The 25233-nt window shown below is 55.0% G+C and overlaps 1 protein-coding gene across 5 annotated transcripts in view; it reads right to left on the reverse strand.

Annotated features, from left to right (window-relative positions):
• The window catches only part of MROH1 (maestro heat like repeat family member 1), a 120760-nt gene that overhangs the window by 57284 nt on the left and 38243 nt on the right, over positions 1-25233 (reverse strand). For 3 of the 5 annotated variants that reach the window (XM_030554045.1, XM_030554044.1, XM_030554047.1), the window contains exons 12-29: positions 18883-18956; positions 17891-18010; positions 16986-17096; positions 16157-16301; positions 15996-16036; positions 15126-15267; positions 13546-13598; positions 12528-12635; positions 11229-11348; positions 10164-10286; positions 8112-8258; positions 7863-7889; positions 5565-5687; positions 5030-5109; positions 4356-4491; positions 2984-3079; positions 2256-2360; positions 711-846 (exon numbers count right to left, since the gene is read on the reverse strand). In XM_030554045.1, the coding sequence (XP_030409905.1) occupies positions 711-846; positions 2256-2360; positions 2984-3079; positions 4356-4491; positions 5030-5109; positions 5565-5687; positions 7863-7889; positions 8112-8258; positions 10164-10286; positions 11229-11348; positions 12528-12635; positions 13546-13598; positions 15126-15267; positions 15996-16036; positions 16157-16301; positions 16986-17096; positions 17891-18010; positions 18883-18956 (1887 nt within the window). Of the gene's footprint in view, positions 1-710; positions 847-2255; positions 2361-2983; positions 3080-4355; positions 4492-5029; positions 5110-5564; positions 5688-7862; positions 7890-8111; positions 8259-10163; positions 10287-11228; positions 11349-12527; positions 12636-13545; positions 13599-15125; positions 15268-15995; positions 16037-16156; positions 16302-16985; positions 17097-17890; positions 18011-18882; positions 18957-25233 lie in introns of those variants that run through there. The other 2 variants (XM_030554046.1, XM_030554048.1) reach the window with 2 other exon arrangements.

Consider the following 25233-nt stretch of genomic DNA (forward strand, 5'->3'; position numbering starts at 1 on the left):
GCAGAACTGCTCCTCAGGTGTGACTTCCCCACGTGCTTTATACCTGGCACCAACACAGCACCTCTGACATGGTCGGAGGTCCCAAGACTGGATCATTATGCCTCTTGGCTGCCTGCCCTCCCCCGGGAGTTGGCACACTATCTTCCCCATCTGAAAGCGGGGCTAGAAAGGTGAAGCGACTCACTCCAAATAGCCCCCCGCAAGCCAGGACTAAACCCAGAGTCTGAACTCCCAGCTCTGTGGTCTAGTCATATCTGCAGCCCCACCAGCCTCCCTTATGTTGTGTATAGTCTGCTTTTCCTCTGCTGCGGCCCACAGCTCCACGGACGCCTTCCAAGTGGAGGAGCGCCCTCTCCTGGGTAGAGCTTCCTCCTCAACGCCAGGACCACGGATATGACACGATCTGTGCTGCACAGTGCCAGTCACAGACCAGGGCCCAGCGGTGCTAGTTCTGTTTGTACAGCACCAAGACAAAAAAAAAAAAAAAAAAAAAACACTTTCATGGAGCGGACAAAAAAATGCATTTTTCCACAGAAAGATTTTCTGCATCAGCATCTGGTTTCCAGGCACTCCTGGGTACCAGGCAGTAGCAGTGGAAGGGGGATTTCCCTCCCCACTGTCTGCCAGGCTACAGGGCTCCCTCAGCACTGGCTGGTGCAGACTGTCCTAGGCAGTGAAGCTGCCTCCCCCTCCTCATCCCTTTCATTTACCTTCATAACACAGCTGTATGCAGAGTAGATAGTAGGCGCAGTCCACAGCACGCAGGCGAATGCTGGCAAGGGAGTCTGAACACCGGGGGGAGAACAGTGCAACCAGCAGCCCCAGGTTATAAAAGGGCACCACGGTCTGAGCAGGAGAGAGGGAAACACACATATGGGTGTTAATGAACGGCATGTCCTTGGTATGTACAGCATTAGCAGGGCAAGTGGAACAGGTCAGGAGGTACCAAGGGATCAGCTCTGGGCCCAGTTCTGTTCAATATCTTCATCAGTGATTTAGCTAATGGCACAGAGAGTTCACTTATAAAGTCAGTGGGCGATACCAAGCTGGGAGGGGTTGCGAGTGCTTTGGAGGATAGGCTTAACATTCAAAATAACCTGGACAGACTGGAGAAATGTCTGAAGTCAGTAGGATGAAATCCAATAACGACAAATGCAAAGTGCTCCAGTTAGGAAGGAGCAATCAGTTGCACACATACAAAATAGGAAATGACTGCCTAGGAAGGAGTGCTGCGGAAAGGGATCTGGGGGTCATATATCAGAGGGGGAGCTGTGTTAATCTGGATCTGTCAAAGTAGCAAAGAATCCTGTGGCACCTTATAGACTAACAGACGGATTGGAGCATGAGCTTTCGTGGGTGAATACCCACTCGGACAGATCCATCCGACGAAGTGGGTATTCACCCACGAAAGCTCATGCTCCAATACATCTGTCAGTCTCTAAGGTGCCACAGGACTCTTTGCTGCTTTTTGGGGGTCATAGTGGATCACAAGCCAAATATATGAATCAGTGTAACACTGTTGGAAATAATAAATTTTTTTTAAAAAGCAACCCAACAATGAACGAACATCATCCTGGGATGTATTAGCAGGAGTATTGTAAGCAAGACACGAGTGGTAATTCCGCTCTACTCCACACTGATTAGACCTCAACTGGAGTATTGTGTCCAGTTCTGGGTGTCACATTTCAAGAAAGATGTGGACAAATTGGAGATTTTATATATCTATATAGGCTAGAAAACATGGCCTAGAAAAAATTGGTTTTGTTTAGGCTGGAGAAGAGAAGACTGAAGGGGACATAACAGTTTTGAAGTACATAAAAGGTTATTACAAGGAAAAGAGCTATTCCCCTTAACCTCGAAGGTTAGGACAAGAAGCAGTGGGCTTAATTGCCGCAAGGGAGGTTTAGGTTGGACATTAGGAAAAACTTCCTAACTGTCAGGGTGGTTTAAGCACTGGAATAAATTGCCCAGAGAGGTTGTGGAATCTCCATCCTTGGAGATGTTTAAGAGCAGGTTGGACAAACACCTGTCAGGGATGGTCTAGACAATACTCAGTCCTGCCATGAGTGCAGGGGACTGGACTAGATGACCTCTGGAGGTCCCTGCCAGTCCTACAGTTCTATGGACCAGTGCAACAGGCCGAGCAGGAAGCAGGGGATTGAGTTTCCCACTCTCCGCACCCCCATTGTGAGCCAGGTGGTCCAGGGTCCCCATTACTTGGGGGATGGGCATGTCCTTACGCTGCATTTACTTACACTGACATTCAGTGTGTCCCGGTAGAACTCCAGCAGCATGGCGCTGACTCCAACCGCTCGCTCACGTTCATGCTCTTTGCTCGACCGGATCCATGGGCCTAGATGCTGCAGAGACAGACCCCAAGACAAGAATTCAGAGGTAGCTGAAGGCTGGTCCCAAGCCCTCAGAGACCGTGGAGTCATATGGCACAGCCCACGGGCTATGGCTTCTACAGAGCATTGCATGCTGGGGCCTATCTGGGTCAGAGTGACACCAAGGCAAGGGACGCAGTTATGCTCAGGAAGATCACTGCAGTCTGAGGATGGGCCAATTCTCAACTCTGGGTTCAGGGAACTCCCAGGACCAAGTCTGCCAAGGGCAGATGCTGCCACTCCCCATCTATCTACACCACGTGTCCTTTGGTCCACAGACGGCCCAACTGAACTCCCAGTCTAATCTGTTGAACAAGGAGAGTATGGGACACTGAGACTAGGGGTGCTGCTGTGTGGGGCTCAGCAGACACAGGCAGCCCAGCTAGCCATTGTGTGGGCAGAGTACTAGAGGTGGCTGAGAGATGGGCACCTTGCTCTAGGCCTCAAATACCGGAAAACAAAGTTGAGAGAAGTGGACCAGAAACCCTCAACATCTTCCTCCATTTGCTCAGCATTAGGGTGGCGTGCAGCCAGCTAGTTGGTAGCCAGGAGCTTCCTACTCTTCCTCCCACCCCCAAGACCCTGGTGCCACCCACCTCAAACATGCTCTGCAGTCCACGGGGAGTCAGGTCCTTCTGCAGTATGCTCTTCAGCAAGCCCTTAAGGGCACTGATGGTGTCGTGGTAGAGTGTCTAGAAGGAGGAAAAGGCACGATGTTATTGTCCAGCTGACCGCTCAGATCTGTCCCAATGCAGTCGGTCAGGCTACAGAAGGCCACTGAGTTTTGCATGAAGCCTGGGCTAGCAGCTTGCTGCAGTAACTGGCATAACATGGAGCAGCAGCAGCTGCCTTCCTCTTGGGTACAAAGGTGCAGCTCACAAGATGCAAGGCCCAGCAAGCGAGGCCTCTCATAACTGGAACTGCTTGGCCACATGGTCTAGTGACCCTGCGGGTTGGAACTCTCAGCAGGGAATGGCTCCAGCTTAGACTGCATGGCACCTGCTACCTGGGGGTTGGGACAGGCAGCACCGACGTTTGCTAGGCTTTAAAAACCCTCCCCTTTCCGAAATCCACTACTTCCTGACTCACTAGCACGTCTCCAAGTGTGACAAGTGCCAGGAGGATCTTCAGGCCCCACGTGATGCATTCTGGTTCACAGGAGTTATCCCAGAAAACAGAGAAGGTTTCAGACTCTGGAGGAAAAGTCTGTAGGTGCTTTATTAAAAGCTGGTTTGAGCTGCCTGCCCCTGACCTCTGGTTAACAGGACAAGCCCAGAGATACGGCTTCAATTTCTGCTTTGCAGTTCATGTGAAAGCTGCCCTGTAACTGCAGTACAGACCTTTAGGGACTACTCTTTAGCTGCATGCTGCAATGGTTGGGTGGCGAATAACCAAGCTGTTGTTATTACAGCTGAGCCATACGTAGATCTTCCAACAAAACCCCATCGTTTCAGCCCTAGGGGCTTCCAAAGGACGCTCAGGGAAAGACTCCTTTTCTACCAAACGGCCAGTTTTCCAGGTGCCTGGATTGTTCTGATTTGACTCTGGGAACGTAGTATTATACACATAGAATTTTTGGAGGCTTATCAGTGTTTCCCTCCTCGTGTTTTGTGAGCAAGTGTTTACGGGCCAAGTTTCCCCAACAGGTGTTGCACTGGTTTACTGAAGGAGAAGTGATGCCCGTATGACACACGGTGCCCAGCTGCCCCGGAAAGGAACCGCTGACAAAGAACGATGTGGCTCATGGGACTGGCCTGGCCACACAACTTTCCACCACTGTTAGTTCCAGTCCAGCTGAGGTCAGTGACTAGCAACATCTGAAGAACAGCGTTGAGAACAGACATGGCTGCCGAACACCAGCTCTGCATCCCATCGGTGCTCTGCCAGAACAGGCTCCAAGCCCCACGCAGACTATTAGCTCAGACAGCTCCCGTCCCACCTCAGCCCACTGGCAGTTCAATTCTCTACCTCCTTATGCAAGGCATCTGGCATGTGCCCATCTCTTTCCTTCAGGACGTCCAGTGGAGGAAGGGCCAGCACACTGCTCAGGCAGGTATCAATCAGTTCGACGTGGTCAGGCTCATTAAGTGGAGGCTCCAGTAAGCTGACCAATGAGTTAAGGGTGCAAGTGAGCAGCTACATGCAGTTCTCTAAAGGGAGCTGCTCCACACCCGTCAGCCAATAGGAAGCATTTTAATTTGCCGTCTTGCTGACATAGCTGCGTAGCCAATGGCAGAGCTGTTCTCCATATCTGTGTCAGGGGCAGTGATGTGCTGCAGGATTTTTAACTCTAGCTCAGAAACAAGCTCTCTCTCTCGCAGAATTTAAAACGAAGAGTGAGGCCCTTGGCTTTCTACTTTGCATGACGAGATTTTAGTGCAGAGCCTGAGCAATAAGACCAAGATGGAGGGCTATTTGCAAGCTCGTAACACAGGTGAGGAGCAGGGGTGGGTATGGGCACTAGCTAGAAGTTTTCTGCAAAGACTGTCTCGATCCAAATTCCTGGGGTGGGCGCACACGCTGGGCAGGCACTGCAGATTGTACATGGTTTTCATACCACTCACACAAGACAGCAGCTCAAGCTGCCTCGGCAGGTGGTTTCTCATTATTTCCACAGAGGTGGGAGTACAGAGAAAGGATACACCAGGTATGTGCAGGAGATCATGGCTCTCTGGCGAATAGGAGTTCTCAGCAAATCCAGTGGCTCTGTTTTGATAAACTCCTAGCATGCAAAGGGAGAGAGTTTAGCAGAAATCCAGCACTCAGCATCCTCTCAAAGGCAGCTTGTCCTGAGGAGACCACAAACATTTGGACCCAGAACACAGGCCACGCAAGGTCCTGGAACAACTCTACCTCCACAGAACAGCCATGAACCCTTCCTTCCCAGTCCCGAGCCAACATCCGCACACTGGAGACCACTGAACCCCGACAATCACCACACCACCTTCCCACCCGCTCATTTGATACTGTCAGCAAATCATGCGACCATCCTCCACTTCCAGTCTCCACATGCCTGTTCCCAGTCTGCACTAACTCCCTCCCTGGCCCCCGGGAAAAGGGACAGACACCCAAGAACCTCCCCCCAGAATCCCAGGCTCGAGGCAGAGTTGTGTCTCTAACCCAGCCCCCCAGTCAGGACCTAGCTCTCAAGAGAAGCAGCCCAGAATTTTCTCTTACCAGCATCTGAGCTAGGAGCTCTGCTTTGCGGGAGAAGACGAAGGCGTCGGACTGCGCGCTGTTAGAAATGGCCTGGCTGATCATGGAAATGCTCCGAATGAGGCACAGCTTCAGCATCAGATCCTGAGTGCAGAGATTGCAGGACAAGCAGTGAGGTGCAGGTCCAAGGCCAGGTGTATCTACCCCACACCCTGACTGGGGTGCACTGGGCTGGCAGGCTCAGCCACCCTTCAAAAGGTGAGCACAGCGGCTCTTTCCTCGCCTGCCTCTATTCCTGTTGTCCCGGTGGGGGCTCCCAGCTCTGCTTCTCGTCCAGGCTACAGCCGCAGAAGCTGATCTACACCTAAAATTCAGGTCCATCTATGACGTCACTCAGTGCTTGGAAAGATTTAGTGCTCTCAGAACAATCCCTAGGTCAACTTCGTTTTAGGTGTAGCTGTGGCAAGGTTGACAAAAGGATTCTTCTGTCAGCCTGGCTTCCGCCTGTGCGGGGCAGACTACCCACATCGACCGAAGGGCTCTCCTGTCAGCGTAGGAAGCGTCTACACAGTGCTGCTAGAGTGGCATAGCAGCAGTGCTGACACTGTAGCATGGGCATCCCCTCAGTAACAAGCACCCCAGCCCCCGAAGGCTTTCGAGCCAGCAATCTCCTGATCCGAACGCACCGTCCACCCAGCCAGCGTGTCCCAAGAGACACCTTGCATCTCCCACCTGGTGAAGTGGCACCCAAGGACAAGGTGCATGTGCTGGAGATTCAGAGTGCAGAAGCTGCCACCTTAAAGGGAGACTTGCCCTAAGCCCAGTGTTTTTAACGAAGAGCTCAGGAATCTGCATTTTGGACCAGGCCTCAGAGCCCCCAGAGGAAATAGCATGGAGCTATCCAGCAGCAGGGCTGAGACGCACTCCGCACCAGCAGACAACACGTCCCTGTCCATTTCTACATACTCTGCTGAAAAGAGCCACGCTAACCCCCAGGCACACGGCAGGTGGGAACGTTCCTCACACTGCCAGTGGCTTTGCCAGTCACCCCACAAAACAGCAGATCATTCCTTACAGCACCATAAAGGGACTGCCACAGGGATTCATTTAGAGGGCCCTGATCCCTTTAGATCCCAGACATGGGATAACAAGTACTACGGCCTGGTTCTCCTCCAAGGTACGTGCAAGTTGAGACAGTGCCACAGCTCCCCAAATGAAGGTACCATCCTAGCACCCACCCTTCACCGGGGACCCTATGGAGATGGCTGTGGAGCCAGCAGCGTGCTTGCCAGTGAGCATTCCGACCATTCAGAGCGTGCCCAGAAAGCTGTGGTACAGAAGGGGTTAGTGCCAACAAGAAACCAGAAGGAAAAGACATTAGTGAGTCTGCAGAAGGAGGTGCTCTGGCTTGACATTTTAACTTGAGCCTGACAAATGCCATGTTTTTGTTCTTCAGTCTTTGACAGTAGCAGAGTGCAGCTGCCCTCCCCAGACAGTGACCTGGGTGTCTGGCCACTGAACGCCTGTTCTGGGTGGTTAGGGACTTTTGGGCGAGCTGTGAACTGTGGCTAGACCTTGGTCATTAAGCTTCCACTAGTTACATGCCCACAAGGCATGGGGGGAAGGCTGATTGCATGTCAGTGCCGCTCAAAGGAGCTGGGGTGGGGAAGAAACGCACACCGAGGTCTAAGGAGTGACTGTGCTGTGAAATGCGGCAAATGGGCTCTGGGTTATTCTCTAGTTTCTGCAGCACATGCACAATTTGAACACACAAAACTGACAGACCCATCAACACTGCCTGGGATCTGAGAGCCAAGCTGGGGTGTCTCCTTTTCATGCAGTCACCAGAGAGGTTCTGAAGGCAAAGGAGGCTGCCCAGGACACCTATGAGCCCGGTAGCTTTCAGTGAGTTTGCACAGTAACCCTGTGCCAGAGGAACCCTGCTGGTGGCACACAAAGCAAGGAAGGGACCCCAGCTCCCTCCTGCTGACTGTGCAGAAGCAGACTTCAGTGACTACAGCCAGCTGACCTGGAGAGCGTGGGGGGGCCGTTTTAGTCTCTTCCAGACCAGAATCCTGCTTCAGGCTCTCGGCCCCTCAGCACAAGCACTCGGGCACAGGGGGACTCTGCTGTTCAGCCCTGTGATGGTCTCATTCCTCCCCGATGCCAGACTTCCCTGCTAAGCATGGCATGGAGACCCCAATCACAAGCACTAGTATTTAGGAAGCTACTAGTCTCCTCTCTAGAGTGATCAAACGGAGAGACAGAGACAGGCAGGCAGAGCAGAGAGTAGGTCAGATTTAATGCCTCACACTGTACCTTGGTTTCTACCTTTATTCCCAGAACCTGAACAAGTAAAAGAAAAAAAAACACGTTAGTGATGTTAGCGAACACTGAAGCGAACGGCTTCCTCCCAAGACACGGCACGAGCCCATCCAGGAGTTGGCCTGGGCCCTTTCAGATGCAGCATTTGCACACCACTAGGCTGCTCTCACTCGTTCAAACGCACATGGGCAGGTCACCAGTCAGCTGCTTCCTCCCTGTGCAGGGGACATTCGAACAACCTACCCTGGTGTTAAAGTACTGGAAGATGTTCCTGAGAATGTCGGCTTCGATTCTGGACAGCACGAGCTCTTTGGGGGCATACCTAGCTACGTAGCCATAGCACAAGATCAGGGTGCTCTTTATCTTCTCCGCTTCGTTATCGCTGCGGTCCTGAGACGAGAAATAGGAAAGAAGTGACCTGTTGGGCCACCCAGTCCATCTCCACGACAAGGCAGGACTTGTCCCTACAGGCTAGTCTGTCTGCACGTGCCCCCAGGGTGGGACCTCCCCCCTGGGAGGGGGGCTCAGATACTCCTGTCCCCTTTGTATTTGTTTCTGGCCTATGCTGCTGTTTGCAGTTCTCCCACAGATGTCATTACCATGTCGTTTACATCCCTTTGCTGGAGTAACGTGGTTTTAATAAGACCTGGGCCAGGAGAGCTCTGTGGCAGCCCCTAGACCCTGCTTCCAGCACCATCCTTTGCAGGGCCACCAATGGACTGATGCTAAATAGCCACCAGTCTGCAGAGCACGTGAACCCAACCTAAGAGTATCCATGTGAGAGAGACCAGCTGTTTGAGAGTCTGGGTTCTGGGCACTAGAATTACCGGCAGCAGGGTGGGTTAGCCAGAGAATTCTTTCCAGCTGTAGACATGTCACATACCCCATACCAAACCAGAAAGCGAGTCTCCAGCTTCCTTTGCTAACACCTCTGCTATGTACTGCCCTCACTTTGCTCGGCTGTTACACGCAAGATAGATACTTGACAGCTGTAGTTTCTGGTGACTGCCATTAGGTGGCACACACCAATAGCCTGCCACAGGTGGGTGTGTCCGTCACTCCATGGAGAGCAATCTACTTTCCTCCCAAAAGTGCAAATTCTAGGTTTGCCAGAGTGGGCTGAGCCAATGATCTGAAGCGGCAGTTCTCAGACTGGTTTGTTTCCTAGGGGCTCCTTTCTCCAGAGGTTTCACTGAAGGATGAGGGGGGCTGGGGTGATGGTCCGGAGAGTCGCTGTTCTAGAGAGGGGTCAGCACAGAGTAACCTTGGAGGGCTGACCCCCCAGCACAGCTGGGCCCCTGGAGTGAAAACAGTGCAAGTCCCTCCCCTCCCAGCGGGAGGAGCAGTAACCCTTCACAGGCTGCTCTTTACGAGTGGAGGAGCTTCCATGGCTCTGCAGAGCGGCTTGGCCAGGACACACGGCCCTCCTGCCTTGAGACAGGTTCCTCCCCCAACCTCACCCCCATTATGCTGTGTGCCTCTTTGGCCAAAATCAGACGATTTACCCCTAGCCTAGGTCTGTCTGTCGTGTGTGAAGGGCCCTGGATTTGGGTCCAAGGTGCACAAAGCATAGTGGGGGTGAGGGCAGGAGGCTATTCTGTCGCCCTCCATCAGTAGCCTCCACACTGCTCAGGACTTGACAAGGTCTGGTTAATGTCTGTTAAGGGGGACAAGCCCAGGCCAAGTCCACTCTGCACACTGTATGCCCCTGGACAAGTTCCATAGAATCAGAATAGCAGGGGTCGAAGGGACCTCAGGAGGTATCTAGTCCAACCCCCTGCTCAAAGCAGGACCAATTCCCAACTAAATCATCCCAGCCAGGGCTTTGTCCCTGGGCATCAGATTCCCACTCAGACAGGGAGAGTGCAGATGCATTTGAGGGCAGGCTCTGGCTGCCAGCTCTCATGCATGATCTAGTCAACCCCCCGCCCGCCCCCCCGCCGGGGACGTGTGAGGCTAGGGCCCACACCCTACTCTGAACAGGTAACACACTGGTGTTATTCACCACCCATCCTCCACCTCCCATGAGATTCCCTATTTGGCAGATGCAGAAACTGAAGTTGTGGCTTCTCCAAGGCCTCCCAGCAAGGAAGAGGCAGGGCTGGGACTGGAGTTCATAGGAGGTCCCAGTTCCCAACCCTCTGCTCCTCTCTGAGGCCAGCGACATTCCTGTGAGAGCCCCAGGGACTGGGCAGCTGAGTGAGAACAGCTGCTCAGGTGTTGAGATTGGACCGTGATGGGGCTCTGGAAGCACCTACCCCCACTGCCCCACTCCAGATTACTTGGCCCTTTTACCTTGAAGATACTGAACAGACCCACTGATTTTTTGAAGACGTCAGATTTGACGAAGTCTTCTAGCTTGGCCAGGGTTTCATCCAGGTGGTTTATTGCACAGATCCCAAAGCCAGAGGCAAGTCCCTGGAGGATAGGGAGAGAACTATTAATTCACCAAACCTGACTAGCCTGTTCAAAACCCAGCTCTTGGTGGTTTAACACCAGGCTTTCAAACCGTACTCAGCTGGTTGCAGCTTGCAAGTTGGGCTGAAACTCCAGAAACTTATTAAAACTGGCCCTTCCTGGAACTGAGTGTGATCTGGATCAAAGGCAGTCACCGTTAACTTACGTCTGTGTTGCCTCTAAACATGACTAGATGCAGGGGTAACATTCACCCCGGATGCATGGAACAGTGCACAGTAATGCTACCGGGCAGCTTACGCTAATGACAGAGAATCCTGCACCCAGGTGACAGCGCAGGGGAACTTCAGGGAGTCCATGTAATCAGCAGGGAAATCACTCCCAGGAAAGAAAGACCACCAGAGGCAGGCACCCGAGGGCTCCTTTCCTCTCTCACCTAGAACACTGCACGTCTAGCAGCCGGGTGCTAACATGGTTTAAGGTGTTACTCTGACTGACCCACACAGCACACCTCTTGGGAGTCCAACCTCTTCCTGCAGTACCGCATATTCCTCAGAGCCCCCTGTACTGAGCCAGTCTGTTCCTAACAGCTTCTGGAAAGCCCCGCTCCCGCCCAGACACTAGCTGGAGTGGGTTTGAGGTTTAGGTCTCAAACAAGGCCAGGAGCTAAGCAGGGATCATTAGTGCGGTGCTGTGGAAAGGGCAGGAAGCAGCTTTATCTCCAGGCCACCTCTGCCTGGCCACTGAGGCTTGAGCCAAACCCAGAGGGAGACATGAAGAGGTGGAATACGCTAGTTATAAAAGTCCCGGTGGGGGCAGAGGGCTGGAGCCTGCACTGGTTTGTCATTCAGTGGGTGTGCGACACGCAGAGGGAGGCCGGGCATGTAGTGGGAAAGCCCCTTCTCACTGGAGGGCACAGTGATGCTGGCCCACATGCTGGCTCACCTCCCTTTCTGCTTCCTCCTGGTACCTGGCTGTTTCAAGCAGCTCTTGAAGCTGCTTCTGCACCACATCCTTGTTTGAACAGACCCCCAGAGCCGTCCCAATGCACTTATACAGGAAGTTCTGGAAGACAAGAAGAGGAACATTGGGTCCCATGGAACCAACACACCAGCAGAGCCCTCAGGAGAGTAGATATCACCCATGGCCTTCCCCTTAGCTTCCAGCTACCCAAGCCACGGCACAGGAGATCACGTATTGACAATACAGCCCAAGTGCACACATCGATCTGACCCCTCTCAGCAACCAAGACTCCAACTGGCCGAAGTTTCCCTCTTGCAATGGAGCATTCATAGGCACAAGGGGAGGACAGGATGTGGCCCGGCACAGCGACAGGACACAAGAACCCAGGATACATCAGCGCAGGAAGGAACGGAATTGCAGGGTAGGGGTCAGTCAATAAGAGAAGCAGCAGCCAGCTTAGGCTACAGCAGGGAAGCACCAAGTTAAGTTTTCAGCTCAACCATTCAGATGCTAGAACCAGCTGTTATCACTGCATCCAGCCTGTGGCATGTCTACCCACTCAGTCACGCTCTAACCCAGGCCTGCCTGCCGGCTGCTCTCAGGGGGATGGGCCTGTACACACAGAGCTCTGGAAAACGCCAAACAGCCAGCCCTGCTTCAGCACTCGAGTACCACGGCAGAGAGAACCGTTGCAATTCACTGACACCCCTCGGCAGCTCTAGGCTCCAGCTACCACATGTATGCAGGAGACTCAAGTCATTCTCTGCACCCCTCTCCTTCCACCACAGCTGGGTCGAACGTCATTTCTGTCCCAAGCCCTTACCCTTTGTGCTCTTCGCTGCCCCGGAGGCCCATAGCCTTGGTGACCCTCAACCCCTCACTGAGACAGACCCTAAATCCTGCTCCATTCTTCTCCAAAAGATCCCCAAAGCCACCCACTCCTCCCTGGCTGCCTCACGCAAACATGGGCCAATTCACCACAACGAGAGTGACTGAACTGTTGGGCAAGTGGTTAACTCAGCGGCCCAAACCCCCTTCACGGCTGCGCTTCGCTGGGCGCCGCCTCTGGTGACACCACTACCGCCACTTCTTCCAAATGGCACCTAGAATCCAAGTCGTCTGCTGTATGCCTCAGCTGACCAAGATCAGCCCCAAGCTTCCCCATCACCTCCAGCTGGGCCTGGCTGTGAGCAGATGCTTCCCTCTGAATGCCACAGCACCCGGCCCCTGCACCCCCCATCGCCTCCCCAGGGATACAAGCCCAGGAAAACGACGACAGACCTTCTCGGAGGGAAAGCAGTTGTAGCTGTTCAGCTGCTTGCACATTTCCGTGCTGAACTGACAAATCCAGGTGTTGTCAGAAATCGCCGTCAGAGTCTCCCGGAGGAACTGCAGGTGAAAGAAATGGAGAGAACTGATTTCTATTCTGAGTCTCACGGTGTGCGAGAAGAGAGGGCCATGTGCAGCCATTCCCCGCACAAGTGCTGGGCGTGTCTAAGCCTCTGTTTGAAAGCTCACTGCTTAGAGAGTGTCTGAATTCAAACACCCTGTGGTGGAGGCTCCCGCCCGGCAGGCACCGTTCAGAGCACTGGGGCGCATACAGGCTCCTCTGTGCCGGAGGAGGCAGGGCCCCAGAGGTTAGTGACTGTCGTTATCCGAGGCCAGACCTGCTAACTCTGCTCTGCCTCTCAGCTCTTTCCTTCCAGCTCTCAGCACAAACGCTGGTGCTCCTTGGAATGAGTCTGACTGAGGAGGATTCTTCCCAGAGAACCGTGCGCTGCCTCTTCCCAGGAGCGGGAGGAACCCCTGCAGGAGTTCCTTGATTGCGCCAGGCCTTATTTTCAACTTTAACAACCCCCTGTGCACATGCTGTTCTGGGATTCGTGCCCTCTGCCAGCCAGTAAACCTGGAGATGAAACGGTCGGGTACTTTCCCTACCAGGCCCTGCCTGCACCCATCAGCAGCTATGCTCACCTGAGCCCCGTCATCTGTCCGAGCTGAGACCCCAGAGATGTCTCTTCAGAGCAGTCAAGGGCGACTGAGGACACATAACCGCCTTGGAGCGGAATCAGAGTTCTGGGTTCCAGGCCACAGCCTGGCACACGGCTCCACCTCTGCACACGGCTCCCTCTGCCACACAAACCCTCAGCGGCGGCACAACGGCCTCATGAGTGGACACAGGGTCTCCAAGTGCTCCCCCCTGCATCTGTGCTCCCCCGACCCCCCCTTCCCCATGCATGCACACACAAACACACCCCATTAACAGTACCAGCTCTTACACCCCTTTGAACATTCTTACCAAAAGCAGTTTGTCTTCCCACTCCTTTGGGGACAGGGATTTCTCCGTGTTTGCTACAAGAAAAACCAAACCATGTGTGTGCTGGTTTCAGATCGGCACCCCACAAAGCCCAGAGTGCAGCAGGCAGAACAGGATCTCCTGGGGATCGCAGGGCAAATGCTCTGAACACAGCAACAGACAAGTTACTAGTTCTCGGAACAAGGCCAGTGTGTGGACAGGACAAGCAGCAATGGGCTTAAATAGCAGCAAGGGCGATATAGGTTGGACGTTAGGAAAAACTTCCTACCTGTCAGGGTGGTTAAGCACTGGAATAAATTGCCCAGGGAGGTTGTGGAATCTCCAGCATTGGAGAATGTCCACCTGCTCTTAAACACCTGTCAGGGATGGTCTAAATATTTGGTCCTGCCATGAGGGCAGGGGGCTGGACGAGATGACCTCTTGAGGTCCTGCCAGTTCTATAATTCTATGAATGCAGCATGGAGAGGAACCCAGCTACCTTTTATTTAAATCAGTTTAAATGCAATATTTTGGGAGACATCAGTGGAGTCCAGTTATCAGTTACAGCAGCCACAACGGGCATATAATCAAGGTGCCAACTGAAGAACTTGCGAAGAATGTGAACTTACACCAAAGAACCTCTGCGCTTTTTGGAATGGCAGGTCACACTGCCCCTACCCCAGTGAAATCATCTCAGTACTTCTACTTCTAGTGAAGCATCCCTTGCCTCTGTTTGCCAGAAGCTGGGAATGGACAACAGGGGATGGGTCACTTGACGATTCCCTGTTCTGTTCATTCCCTCTGGGGCACCTGGCATTGGCCACTGTCGGCAGACAGGATGCTGGGCTAGATAGACCTTTGGTCTGACCCAGCACAGTCATTATGTAAGCGGAAGGATTAGCTAAATGCAGGAATGCAAAGCCCCACAGGAGGCCACACCTTCACATTAGGGTGGCCAACATGAAGGCTGCATCCAATCAGGAGTGTCAGGGCGACACCCAAACTGCATGAGAGGGCATCACTAACACAGGCATGGCCTGCACATTGTTCCCAGCACGCAGCGTTCCTGCCAAAGAAAGGAGACAAGAGTTTGCAGCGCCGTGTTAAAAGGTAGCAACTGACACCATGTGCTGAACTGCAGAATCTTGGCTGCCCTCCCCTGCCTTGGCCTTGCAGGAACAGCAGGAATCAGAGGATCTGTAGCCTTAATTGGCCAAGTGTTTCTCTTCTTCAGTTTTCTAGATTTTGCTCCTCCAAGCTCCACAGGCTTCAAGGTGTGGCTGGTTCCTGACGCCTGAAGGCAGGCTTGTCCGGGACACAGCACCATAAGCCAGCCCTGCGTGACAGGGCAGGAGGGCTGCCTCCTGGAAGCTGCTGTCAGAGGCAGGAGACAGCCAGCAGGAGCAGCTTGTGCGTTGCTTAGAGTGATCTGCGTGGCCCCTTCATGTTGACTAGGCACAGTTTAATGCTGAGTAGTTCCAGCCTGCTGCCCGTTCTCGCAGTATCTGAGTGCAGCAGCAGCCTTTAGATATCGCAGGCCTCAAAAGAATCTTCTTTCACTCGTGGCCCCATTAATGCCTTACCTTCCAAGTGCTCTACCAAGGGGGGAATCTTCTTATTCCACAGCTCGACCAGCACGGGATGGATATTCAGGGGCAATACATTCAGCAGACGCAGAGCAGCCGCCCCCCGTCCATCCCCTAAATAGGGCTGTGAAGAAACAATCTGGGGGGAAATGGGGCAGAAGGAGAATTCACAGGTGTGTATATAATTCCTACACACACTGGAAGGCTACAGAAAGATGTGGAGGTTAAATACAGCTTCATGCCCCTCCTCCAACCCAGCGCTATTGCATTAGCCATCACGGAAACACCAGCAGCCAGGACCCAAGCATGCAGCTGACAGTGGGGAGACAGGAGGTTTTGCCAAGGACATGAGGGTAAATCCCGTTTCCTGAGCCGTGGCAGGAAATTTCAAATATCAAAGAGTGGAGGCTCTTGGTTTTTAAGAAGCTCCTGGGTAACATTTCCAAGAGTGCCCAAGTCCTGTTTTCATAGGTGATTTAGGCACATGGAATCCCACATGCCCCAAGTCACTTCTGAAAACAGGATGTTTTTGAAAGCATTTCCCCTGGCTCATAGAACGACGGACAGACTGCAGAGAACTCCACCAGGAGAAAGGACCAGGCTGCTGCTCCCAGGATCAGAGCAAGTCCAGCTCAGAGTACAGAGACCACAGGAGCAGTAAGGCCCAGAGGAACGATTATCCAGGCTTTTACAGCATCCCCGGCTTGGGGGCACCTGGGTCCCGATGCCCTGGGCAGGGTAGTCAGGGGGCACTAGTACCAGGGCAGCCCATTCTCAGACTAGTCTTCCCACTCCGTCAAGGGAAGAAAATGCCACCTTCTTTCAGCACATAGAGAATCCAGTCAGACCAGCCCCAAGCTCACTTACCAGCAGCCTCGCCATTAGAGCACACGGCGATGGCAGGTTTGCTACAAATACAAAAACAAGTGTCAGATGGGAAACTTGCTCACCGAGACCCTGAGCACAAGACTAGCAGCTCTGTTGGAAGCAGACAGAGTCTGCCCAGGAGAGCAGCTGCCGATACAAACCATGTGTGTCGTAGTGGATGAGGAAGGCATTCTCTCCCTCCTCTTGTTTCTTCATAGCCAAGTGCATTAGGCTCCTGCAGAGGGGAGTCAGGGCACCGGTAAACTGTATAGGGGTCACAAACTCCAAGAGATACGGCCAGAGAACCTGTGGAGAACAAGTCACTCACGTTGGTCTAGCACCATTAGTGCTTTACACAGGAGTGTGAGAAGGTCCCTGCCAAAGAAACTGAACTGAGAGGACTCAGATAGCCCCATGAGAAACACGGGGCCACAGGGATTGGCTGGATGGGAAGGGGAGGGAGGTTTCCATTGAGGGGCACTGTGTGGCATCAAAGGTGAAGGAATAACTGAACATCCAGCTCCTCAGAGCCACCAGTGCTCTTTTCAGAAAGAACAGAGCCCTTTGAGTTGGCTGGCACTTTGTACACCTGCTCTGAACCTGGATGCTAACGGACATCAAGGCCTTCTCATCTTCTCTCATCTTCCACCACTTTATAAACTCATCTGAGACAGTTCCTTGTTCAGAGGTTAGAAATCCAGATGCCCTCAGCTTAGAGGAAAGAGCAACTGGACTCCGACTGTCAAACAGCTCAATGAAGAGCCGATTTGTTCTCTTCTCTGACGAGAGAGCAGGGAGATCTGCGCCCTGCTTTGGGACTGCAGCACCCTGACGGCAGATGGTGCAGAACAAACAGCATCCCCAGCCAGCTCTTACCAAGTGCATTAACGCACTGGTAATTCCCAACTCACATGCTTGGTAAGGCAGGTGGTACGGGCTTCCGACTGAGCTGAGCCCCAGGCAGGGAGCTACAGTGCTCCGCAGACTCACCGCATCCATCCTGCTGACAGTGGTGCTGATGAGAAAGAGCGTATTGATGCTGATGTTCTGGACGCTGTCGCTAGTCAAGTCATCAGCTTCTGGCGTCTGCTTCCTGGGCTGCTGGAAGGGAGCAAGACCACAGGTTAAGAGAGGAACAGAGCTGCGATCAGGCCCAGGAGACAGAGGCCAGCTCCCTCTCCACTGCGTCTGCATCAACACAGCATGTTCAGCAGACAGCAGCGCTACCCTGGGATCACGACAGGCTCCTGCCTTCCTCACCCCATGCTATTTTGACTCCTTGCACATCAGTCAGCTGGTCTCTGGAAGGCGCTGCAGGCCGCCCTCCTTCCAGAGTGCACCCATTTTACTGACAGGAAAGGAAGCGCTGACTGTACAGCCTTCTCAAGCATCTGTGAATTTTGGGTGCCCAACTCGACACCTTGGGCTTTCGCAGATGCGAGCGTTTCCCACTCCAACCGACGCCTTGGGGCTGCAGCCAGCCAGCCTGGACCCCTGAGAGTTTGGGCCCAGACGACTAGGCCCAGGAAGCCCATGAGAGGCAGGCATGGCCTAAACCTGCGATTTTAGCTGGTGCTCAGGCTTCCCCCAGCTTTTGGCTGGGGGCGAGGGAGGGGAGAATCAGTGCCAAGACCCCCACCCCTGCCCTTCCTTTTTCCTGCAGAAGGAGTCAGGGAGGAGCCGCTGAGGGAGGAAGTTCCAGCAATTGTTACGCAGATGCTGCAGCGTGGGCACAAGGGACTGAGGGCAAAGACCGACGAGACCAGAGAGAACCGAGCTCACCCAGGCGAACAGCCCAAAGGCTCAGAGCCAGTCCTCACCGTGAGTTGTATGCCCTGATCCAGAAGGACAAGGCACTGTAATTGTAAGAACTGGCTGCATCATGGCAGTTTTACCGTGTCAGGAGGAAGGGCACACTGGTGGACGATGTACTCGATCATGACTTCCCCGCCTGTCTGTTCCAGATAGCCATGGTGAGCCATCGCGCTGATCACCTGCACCACGGCCCGTTTCACCTAGAGGAACGCAGAACAGAGGGTGAGCAGTAAACTCCACAGTGGCAGCCCCTTGAGCAAAGCAGAGGCCAGTAAGCTAGTCCAGTATCCTGGAGCAGGAGGGGACTAGCAGTAATCGTCCTTGACCTCCACCCAGGCTCTTTAGGCACCGAGGTAAGGATCAGTAATCAAGATGGCCCCAACCAGGACCCCTGGTGCTCACCTGTTGAGGAAGGGCCTACACGAACGCAAGCCAGCGGCTGGGCTAGGCTGCCATGCGCCCCAGAGGGAATTCTTTACAAGCGATTTAAGAGCCTCTCGAGGCTGCACCAGCCGCTGCTCTATTGGGCCACGCATTTAGATTGAAAGCCAAACCCTGGTGCTTTGCGAGAACCACGCCCTGCTGAGCCGGGATTAGCTACAGGAACTCTTCTCAAACCCAGAGCTCAGCCCAGTGCTGGAGAGAGATGGGGCCAGCTGATGTCTAAACTAGACCCCCGCTCTCTGCTGCACTGACAAAGGGAGGGGGACAGAGGACAAGGATCACGACAGCCTGTCATGAGAGAAGCTTATCATAATTACACATGGGTTAGTCCTAAAAGGGGAACCCACTGGCGAGGTCAGCAGGGGAGTCATGAGTGCTCAGAGGAGGGAGCTGACGAAAAGACAGAAGGTGACCTCAGAGGGCCAAGCAGGAGTGTTCAGACATAGGGGCTAGAATGAGAAGAGAGGCAGACAGAGAGGGAGCCCCATGGTGAGCTGCAGCGTGGGATACGTGCAGAGCAGCCAGGAGCAGAGCGCCGCTGGGCCTTGAAGGGGGCCAAGCCCCGAAAAGCCCCATTCACCACATGGCCAGCCGAGAGTTAGGGACATCAGAGGGAGTTTCCAGTTACCTTATTACTGTTGTCCTGCAGAGGAAGTTTCATAGAAGAAAGAATAAAGGGCTTTTTAATCTCCATTTGAGAGGCTGGAAGAGAGAAAAGACGGTTACTCACCGTTGTAACTGTTGTTCTTCGAGATGTGTTGCTCATATCCATTCCATGTAGGTGCACGCGCTGCGCGTGCACGTTTGCCGGAAACTTTTTACCCTAGCAACTCCAGTGGGCTGGCAGGTCACCCCCTAGAGTGGCGCCGCCATGGCGCTTGATATATACCCCTGCCGGCCCACCCACTCCTCAGTTCCTTCTTGCCGGCTACTCCAACAGTGGGGAAGGAGGGCGGGTGTGGAATGGATATGAGCAACACATCTCAAAGAACAACAGTTACAAAGGTGAGTAACCGTCTTTTCTTCTTCGAGTGATTGCTCATATCCATTCCATGTAGGTGATTTCCAAGCCCTTCCCTAGGCGGTGGGGTCGGAGTGAGAGGTCGTGGCCTGGAGCACTGCAGAGCCAAAGGCCGCGTCATCTCTGGACTGCTGGACCAGGGCGTAATGGGAAGCAAACGTGTGGACCGATGACCAGGTTGCCACCCTACAAATCTCTTGGATCGGTACATGGGCCAGGAAAGCCAGCGATGATGCCTGTGCTCTGGTGGAGTGAGGAGTCACACGGCCCGCCGGAACGTGGGCCAGGTCGTAGCAGGTCCTGATGCAGGAGGTAACCCAGGAAGATATCCTCTCGGAGGAAATCGGTAGCCCCTTGACCCAGTCCGCTACCGCCACGAATAACTGGGGGGACTTGCGGAATGGTTTGGTCCTGTCCACATAAAATGCTAGCGCCCGACGGACATCTAGCGAGTGGAGCTGTTGCTCCCTGCGGGACGAATGGGGCTTTGGGGAAAAGACTGGGAGGAAAATCTCTTGGTTAACATGGAAAGCTGAGACCTCCTTGGGAAGAAAGGCAGGGTGAGGCTTCAGCTGTACCTTGTCTTCATGGAAGACGGTATACGGTGGGTCCACTGTGAGGGCCCTCAGCTCTGACACTCGTCTAGCTGAGGTAATGGCCACTAGGAAGGCGGTCTTCCACGAGAGGTAGAGCAGAGAGCAAGTAGCTAATGGCTTGAATGGAGGGCCCATGAGCCGAGTAATACCAGGCTGAGGTCCCATGAAGGGGCAGGAGGGTGGATTTGTGGATAGAGCCGCTCCAGTCCCTTCAGGAATCTCACCACCATAGGGTGGGAGAAGACAGAACATCCGTCCACTCCAGGATGAAACGCGGAGATGGCCGCTAGGTGGACCCGGAGGAACGACAACGCCAGACCCTGGGTCTTGAGGGACCAGATGTAGTCTAAAATAGTGGTGACGGGAGCCTCCATAGGGCGAAGACCTTTCTCCGAACACCAGCAGGAGAAACACTTCCACTTAGCTGAGTAAGTAGCCCTGGTGAAAGGCTTTCTACTGCCCAGGAGAACCTCCCGAACCAGGGTAGAACAGTGTAACTCGGAGCCTGTCAACCACGCAGGAGCCATGCCGTAAGGTGTAGAGACGGAAGGTCCGGGTGACAGAGCCTGCCGTGGTCCTGGGTGATCAGGTCCAGATGTAGGGGCAGGGCAACTGGGTTGGCTACTGAGAGGTCCAGCAACATGGGGTACCAATGCTGTCTGGCCCATGCTGGAGCTATGAGAATCACCCAAGCTCTGTCTCTGCGCACCTTGAGGAGAACCCTGTGTATCAGCGGAATGGGAGGGAATGCGTAAAACAGGTGGGTTGTCCATGGGATCAGGAATGCATCTGCTAGAGACCCTGGCTCCCGACCCTGGAAGGAGCAGAATGCTCGACACTTCCTGTTCTGCCTGGACGTGAAGAGGTCCATCCGGGGACGACCCCACCTCTGGAAGACTGAGAAGGCGACGTCTGGACGGAGGGACCACTCGTGCGAACGGAAGGATCTGCTCAGCCGATCCGCTAGAGTGTTCCGCACTCCTGGGAGATAGGAGGCGGAAAGGTGAACCGAATGGGCTATGCAAAACTCCCAGAGACGCATTGCCTCAAGACACAGAGGAGAGGACCTGGTGTCGCCCTGCTTGTTGATGTAAAACATGGTCGTCGTGTTGTCGGTGAACACCGCGACACAACGACCTTGAAGGAGATGGACAAACGCTTGACAAGCCAGACGGACCGCTCTCAACTCTCGTTATGTTGATATGGAGGTTGATCTCTTGAGGTGTCCACAAGCCCTGAGTTCTCTGGGCGCCGCAGTGTGCCCCCCCAGCCCAGATCTGAGGCGTCCGTAGTCAGGGATGCCGAGGGCTGGGGCGGATGGAACGGGAGCCCCGCACAGACTACGGACTGGTCCAGCCACCACCGAAGGGAGTCCAGTACCCTCTGAGGAACGGTGATGACTGTGTCCAATGAATGTCTGGCCGGCCGGTACTGCGCGATGAGCCAAGATTGAAGAGGCCTCATGCGGAGTTGGGCATATGCCGTCACAAACGTACAGGCCGCCATGTGGCCTAGAAGGGCCAGACATGTTCGTAGAGAGGTCAGCAGGGCCGCCTGCAAGCGCAGAATGATGGCCGACAGCGACTGGAACCTGGGCAAGGGTAGCAAGGCCCTGGCCAGGGTAGAGTCCAGAACGGCCCCGATGAACTCTATCCGCTGCGTGAGGAGCAGAGTAGACTTGTCCACATTGATGACGAAGCCCAAGGCAGCAAAGAGGGTGCTGATCCTGCAGACGTGGTTGCGGACCTGCAGCTCCGATGTGCCTCGGATCAGCCAGTCGTCCAGATAGGGGAAGACGTGAATGCGGCAACGTCGAAGGTGTGCGACAACGACTGCCATGCATTTCGTAAACACCCTCGGGGCCGTAGAGAGGCCAAACGGGAGGACCGCAAATTGATAATGTTGGCGGTCGACCACAAAGCGGAGGAAACGTCTGTGCTGGGGGGCAATGGAGATGTGGAAATAAGCATCCTGCATGTCGAGGGCGGCGTACCAGTCTCCGGGATCCAGGGATGGGATGATGGTTCCAAGGGATACCATACGGAACTTCAACTTCACCATATACTTGTTGAGTTCCCGCAGGTCGAGGATGGGCCTGAGGCCGCCCTTGGACTTGGGGATTAGAAAGTAGCGGGAATAAAACCCCTTGCCCTTCTCGTTTTCCTGAACCGCCTCTATGGCTCCCTTGAAGAGGAGCGCGTGCACCTCCTGACGGAGGAATTGCTCGTGAGAGGGGTCCCTGAAGAGGGACGGGGATGGGGGGGGGAACGAAGAAAACTGCAGGCGATAACCGGCCTGCACCGTACGCAAGACCCAATGGTCCGATGTTATTCGGGTCCACGCCGGGAGGAAAAAAGAAAGACGTTTGGAAAACTGCGGGGAAGGATCCGGAAGGGAAACTGGTACTGTGCCCTCGGGCGCACCTTCAAAATGAAGGCTTAGGTCCTGGAGGGGCCTTGGCGGAGCCTTGGTTCTGCCCCGTTTGGCCACCGGACTGCCTGCGGCGGTTGTTCCTGCCGCGGCGCCTAGAGAGATCCTGCCGTGGGCGGAACTGAGGGTACGGCCGCCGCTGCTGCTGCTGGTTCTGCTTCCGGAATGGCCTGCGCTGTGTCGCAGGCGTATGCATTCCCAGCGACCGTATTATGACCCTGTTGTCCTTGAGGTCTTTTAGTCTGGGGTCTGTTTTATCGGAAAACAGGCCCTGGCCTTCAAAGGGGAGGTCCTGGATAGTGTGTTGGAGCTCCGGTGGAAGGCCAGAGACCTGCAGCCAAGAAATTCGGCGCATCGTGAGCCACAAGGCCAGGGTCCGAGCGGCCGAGTCTGCAGCATCAAGGGAGGCCTGTCGCGATGTCCTTGCTACTTTCTTGCCCTCATCCAGGATGGTGGAAAACTCCTGGCGGGCGTCCTGTGGCAAGAGCTCCACAAACTTCCCTGCTGCTACCCACGAGTTGAAGGAGTAGCGGCTGAGGAGGGCCTGCTGGTTTGAGACCCCGAGCTGTAGCGCCCCCGCCGAATAGACCTTGCGGCCCAGGAGGTCCATCCGTCTCGCCTCCTTCGACTTTGGCGCTGGAGCCTCTTGACCGTGGCGCTCCCCGTCGTTCACCGACTGGACCACCAATGAGCAGGGTGTCGGGTGAACGTACAGGTATTCATAGCCCTTTGAGGGGGCCATGTACTTCCGTTCCACCCCTCGAGCGGTCGGAGGGATGGAGGCCGGTGACTGCCAAATGTTAGTGGCATTGGCCTGGATTGTTTTTATAAAGGGCAGGGCCACTCTGGTGGGCGCATCGGCGGAGAGGATGCTCACCACCGGGTCCTCAATTTCAGACACCTCCTCCGCTTGCAAGTCCAGGTTCTGAGCCACCTGGCGGAGGTGGTCTTGGTGTGCCCTAAGATCGAGCGGGGGAGGGCTGGAGGATGAGGTACCCGCCACTGCCTCATCCGGAGAAGACGATGAGGAAACCCCCGGCAACAGAGTGTCCACGGGGGGTTCCATGTGGGGCTGCACCTCTGCCTCTGGAAGGAGCTCTGGGTCCCGGTGACTGGACCTGCCGTCTGCTTCCGGGGAGGGATGGGGTCTAGATACCGTCGCCTCCGGTGGTCTGCGTTCCCCCGTAGGGCGGGGGGTAATGTGTTGCGGACCCTGGGCTTGGGAATACGCCCATGGGGTCCAAAACCCCCACTGTTGAGGCCCTCGCTCTTGTGGTGGAGGGTCCTGGAACAGGGCCGAGTGTCTGTCCTGGCCCATGGCATAGGCGCTGTCAGCCTGGGAAGACACCGAGGGCTCCCTAGAAGGCCACGGAGGCGCTGAGCCTGATCGGTATGCGTCTCTGTGTGCCGGGTCCGACACTCCCCTCGGTGACGAGGGTCGGTGCCGTGACCCACATCGGGAATGGCGTGATGACCGGTGCCGGGATCCGGATCGGGAGCGATGTCGGTGCCGGGAGCGGGACCGCGACCTTCGATGAGCGCGGTGCCGGGACGACAGCGGAGACCGGGACCTGCCACCGGCGCGGTGCCGGGAGGTCGACCGGGATCTGGACCTACCAGCGGTTCGGTGCCGGGAGGTCGACCGAGGAGCTGAACATCGAGGTGAAGGGCTCGTGGAGTCTCGGTGCCGGCGGTGAGAGGAGCCCGACCGGGACCATGCAGATGGCAATCTGTGCCGCGAGTACGACCGGTACCGCCTGGGAGAACGGTGCCGGGACTCCGAGTGGTGCCCCGAGCGCGAGCATTCACGCCTCCGGGGTGATCGGCGTCGGGACTCAGGAGACAGCGCTCGAAGCATCGGTTTACCCCTGGAGGTTACCTGTCCCGGGAGTGCCGGCTGAGGCTGCGATGGCTCTGTCATCGTGATCAAGTCCCGCGCCGAAGCAAAGGTCTCCGGCATGGACGGTACCAGTAGCTCGACCCCTGATCTTAAGGGGGAGCTAGGAGGGGCTGGACTCGACGGACCTTCCGGGCCCGGAGTCGACAGCAGCCCTGCAGGCGGTGCCGCGGCCAGAGTAGGTGCCGGGTGCTCCACTCGGGCCTGCCTCGATGGTGTTGCAGATGCCGAGGGATGTGAGTCTGCTCCCGGTGCCAGAGATGGTCGGTGCCAGGGAGTCTTGCTGGTGCCGGCGCGGTCCGGTTCCGGAGTAGAATTGGCCGACTGCGCCGCCGGTGCCGGAGTCAGAGCCGCTTCCATGAGGAGAGCGCGGAGCCTCTGATCTCTCTCCTTTTTCGTGCGAGGCTTAAAGGCTTTGCAAATGCGTCACTTTTCGCTGATGTGCGATTCCCTCAGGCACTTAAGGCACGTGTCGTGGGGATCACTAGTAGGCATCGGCTTCTTGCATGCCGAGCACTGCTTGAAGCCCGGCGAGCCAGGCATGGGCCCGGTGCCAGGTAGGGCAACGGCCCACCCACGAACGATGTTAAACAACTATATACAAAACTCTAATTAACTACTATACTAACAAACTATCTACGAATTATCTATGAACTATTTACAACTAAGACGACGAACAAGTACAGGAGAGCTAGGGACGTGGAGGACAGCAAGCCGCACTCCACAGTTCCAGCAACCGACACGGCGGTAAGAAGGAACTGAGGAGCGGGCGGGCCGGCAGGGGTATATATCAAGCGCCATGGCGGCGCCACTCTAGGGAGCGACCTGCCGGCCCACTGGAGTTGCTAGGGTAAAAAGTTTCCAGCAAACGTGCATGCACGGCGCGTACACCTACATGGAATGGATATGAGCAATCACTCGAAGAAGAACAATGGCTCAGCCACTCATCGCTGTCCTCCCTACCCAGACTGACATGATCACAGGGCCTGGCCCCAGAGGGCCTCCTCCCTGACCAGATGTGTGCTTCTCTCCTTC

Source organism: Gopherus evgoodei, chromosome 2, assembly GCF_007399415.2.
Source record: "Gopherus evgoodei ecotype Sinaloan lineage chromosome 2, rGopEvg1_v1.p, whole genome shotgun sequence".
Lineage (NCBI taxonomy): Eukaryota > Metazoa > Chordata > Testudines > Testudinidae > Gopherus > Gopherus evgoodei.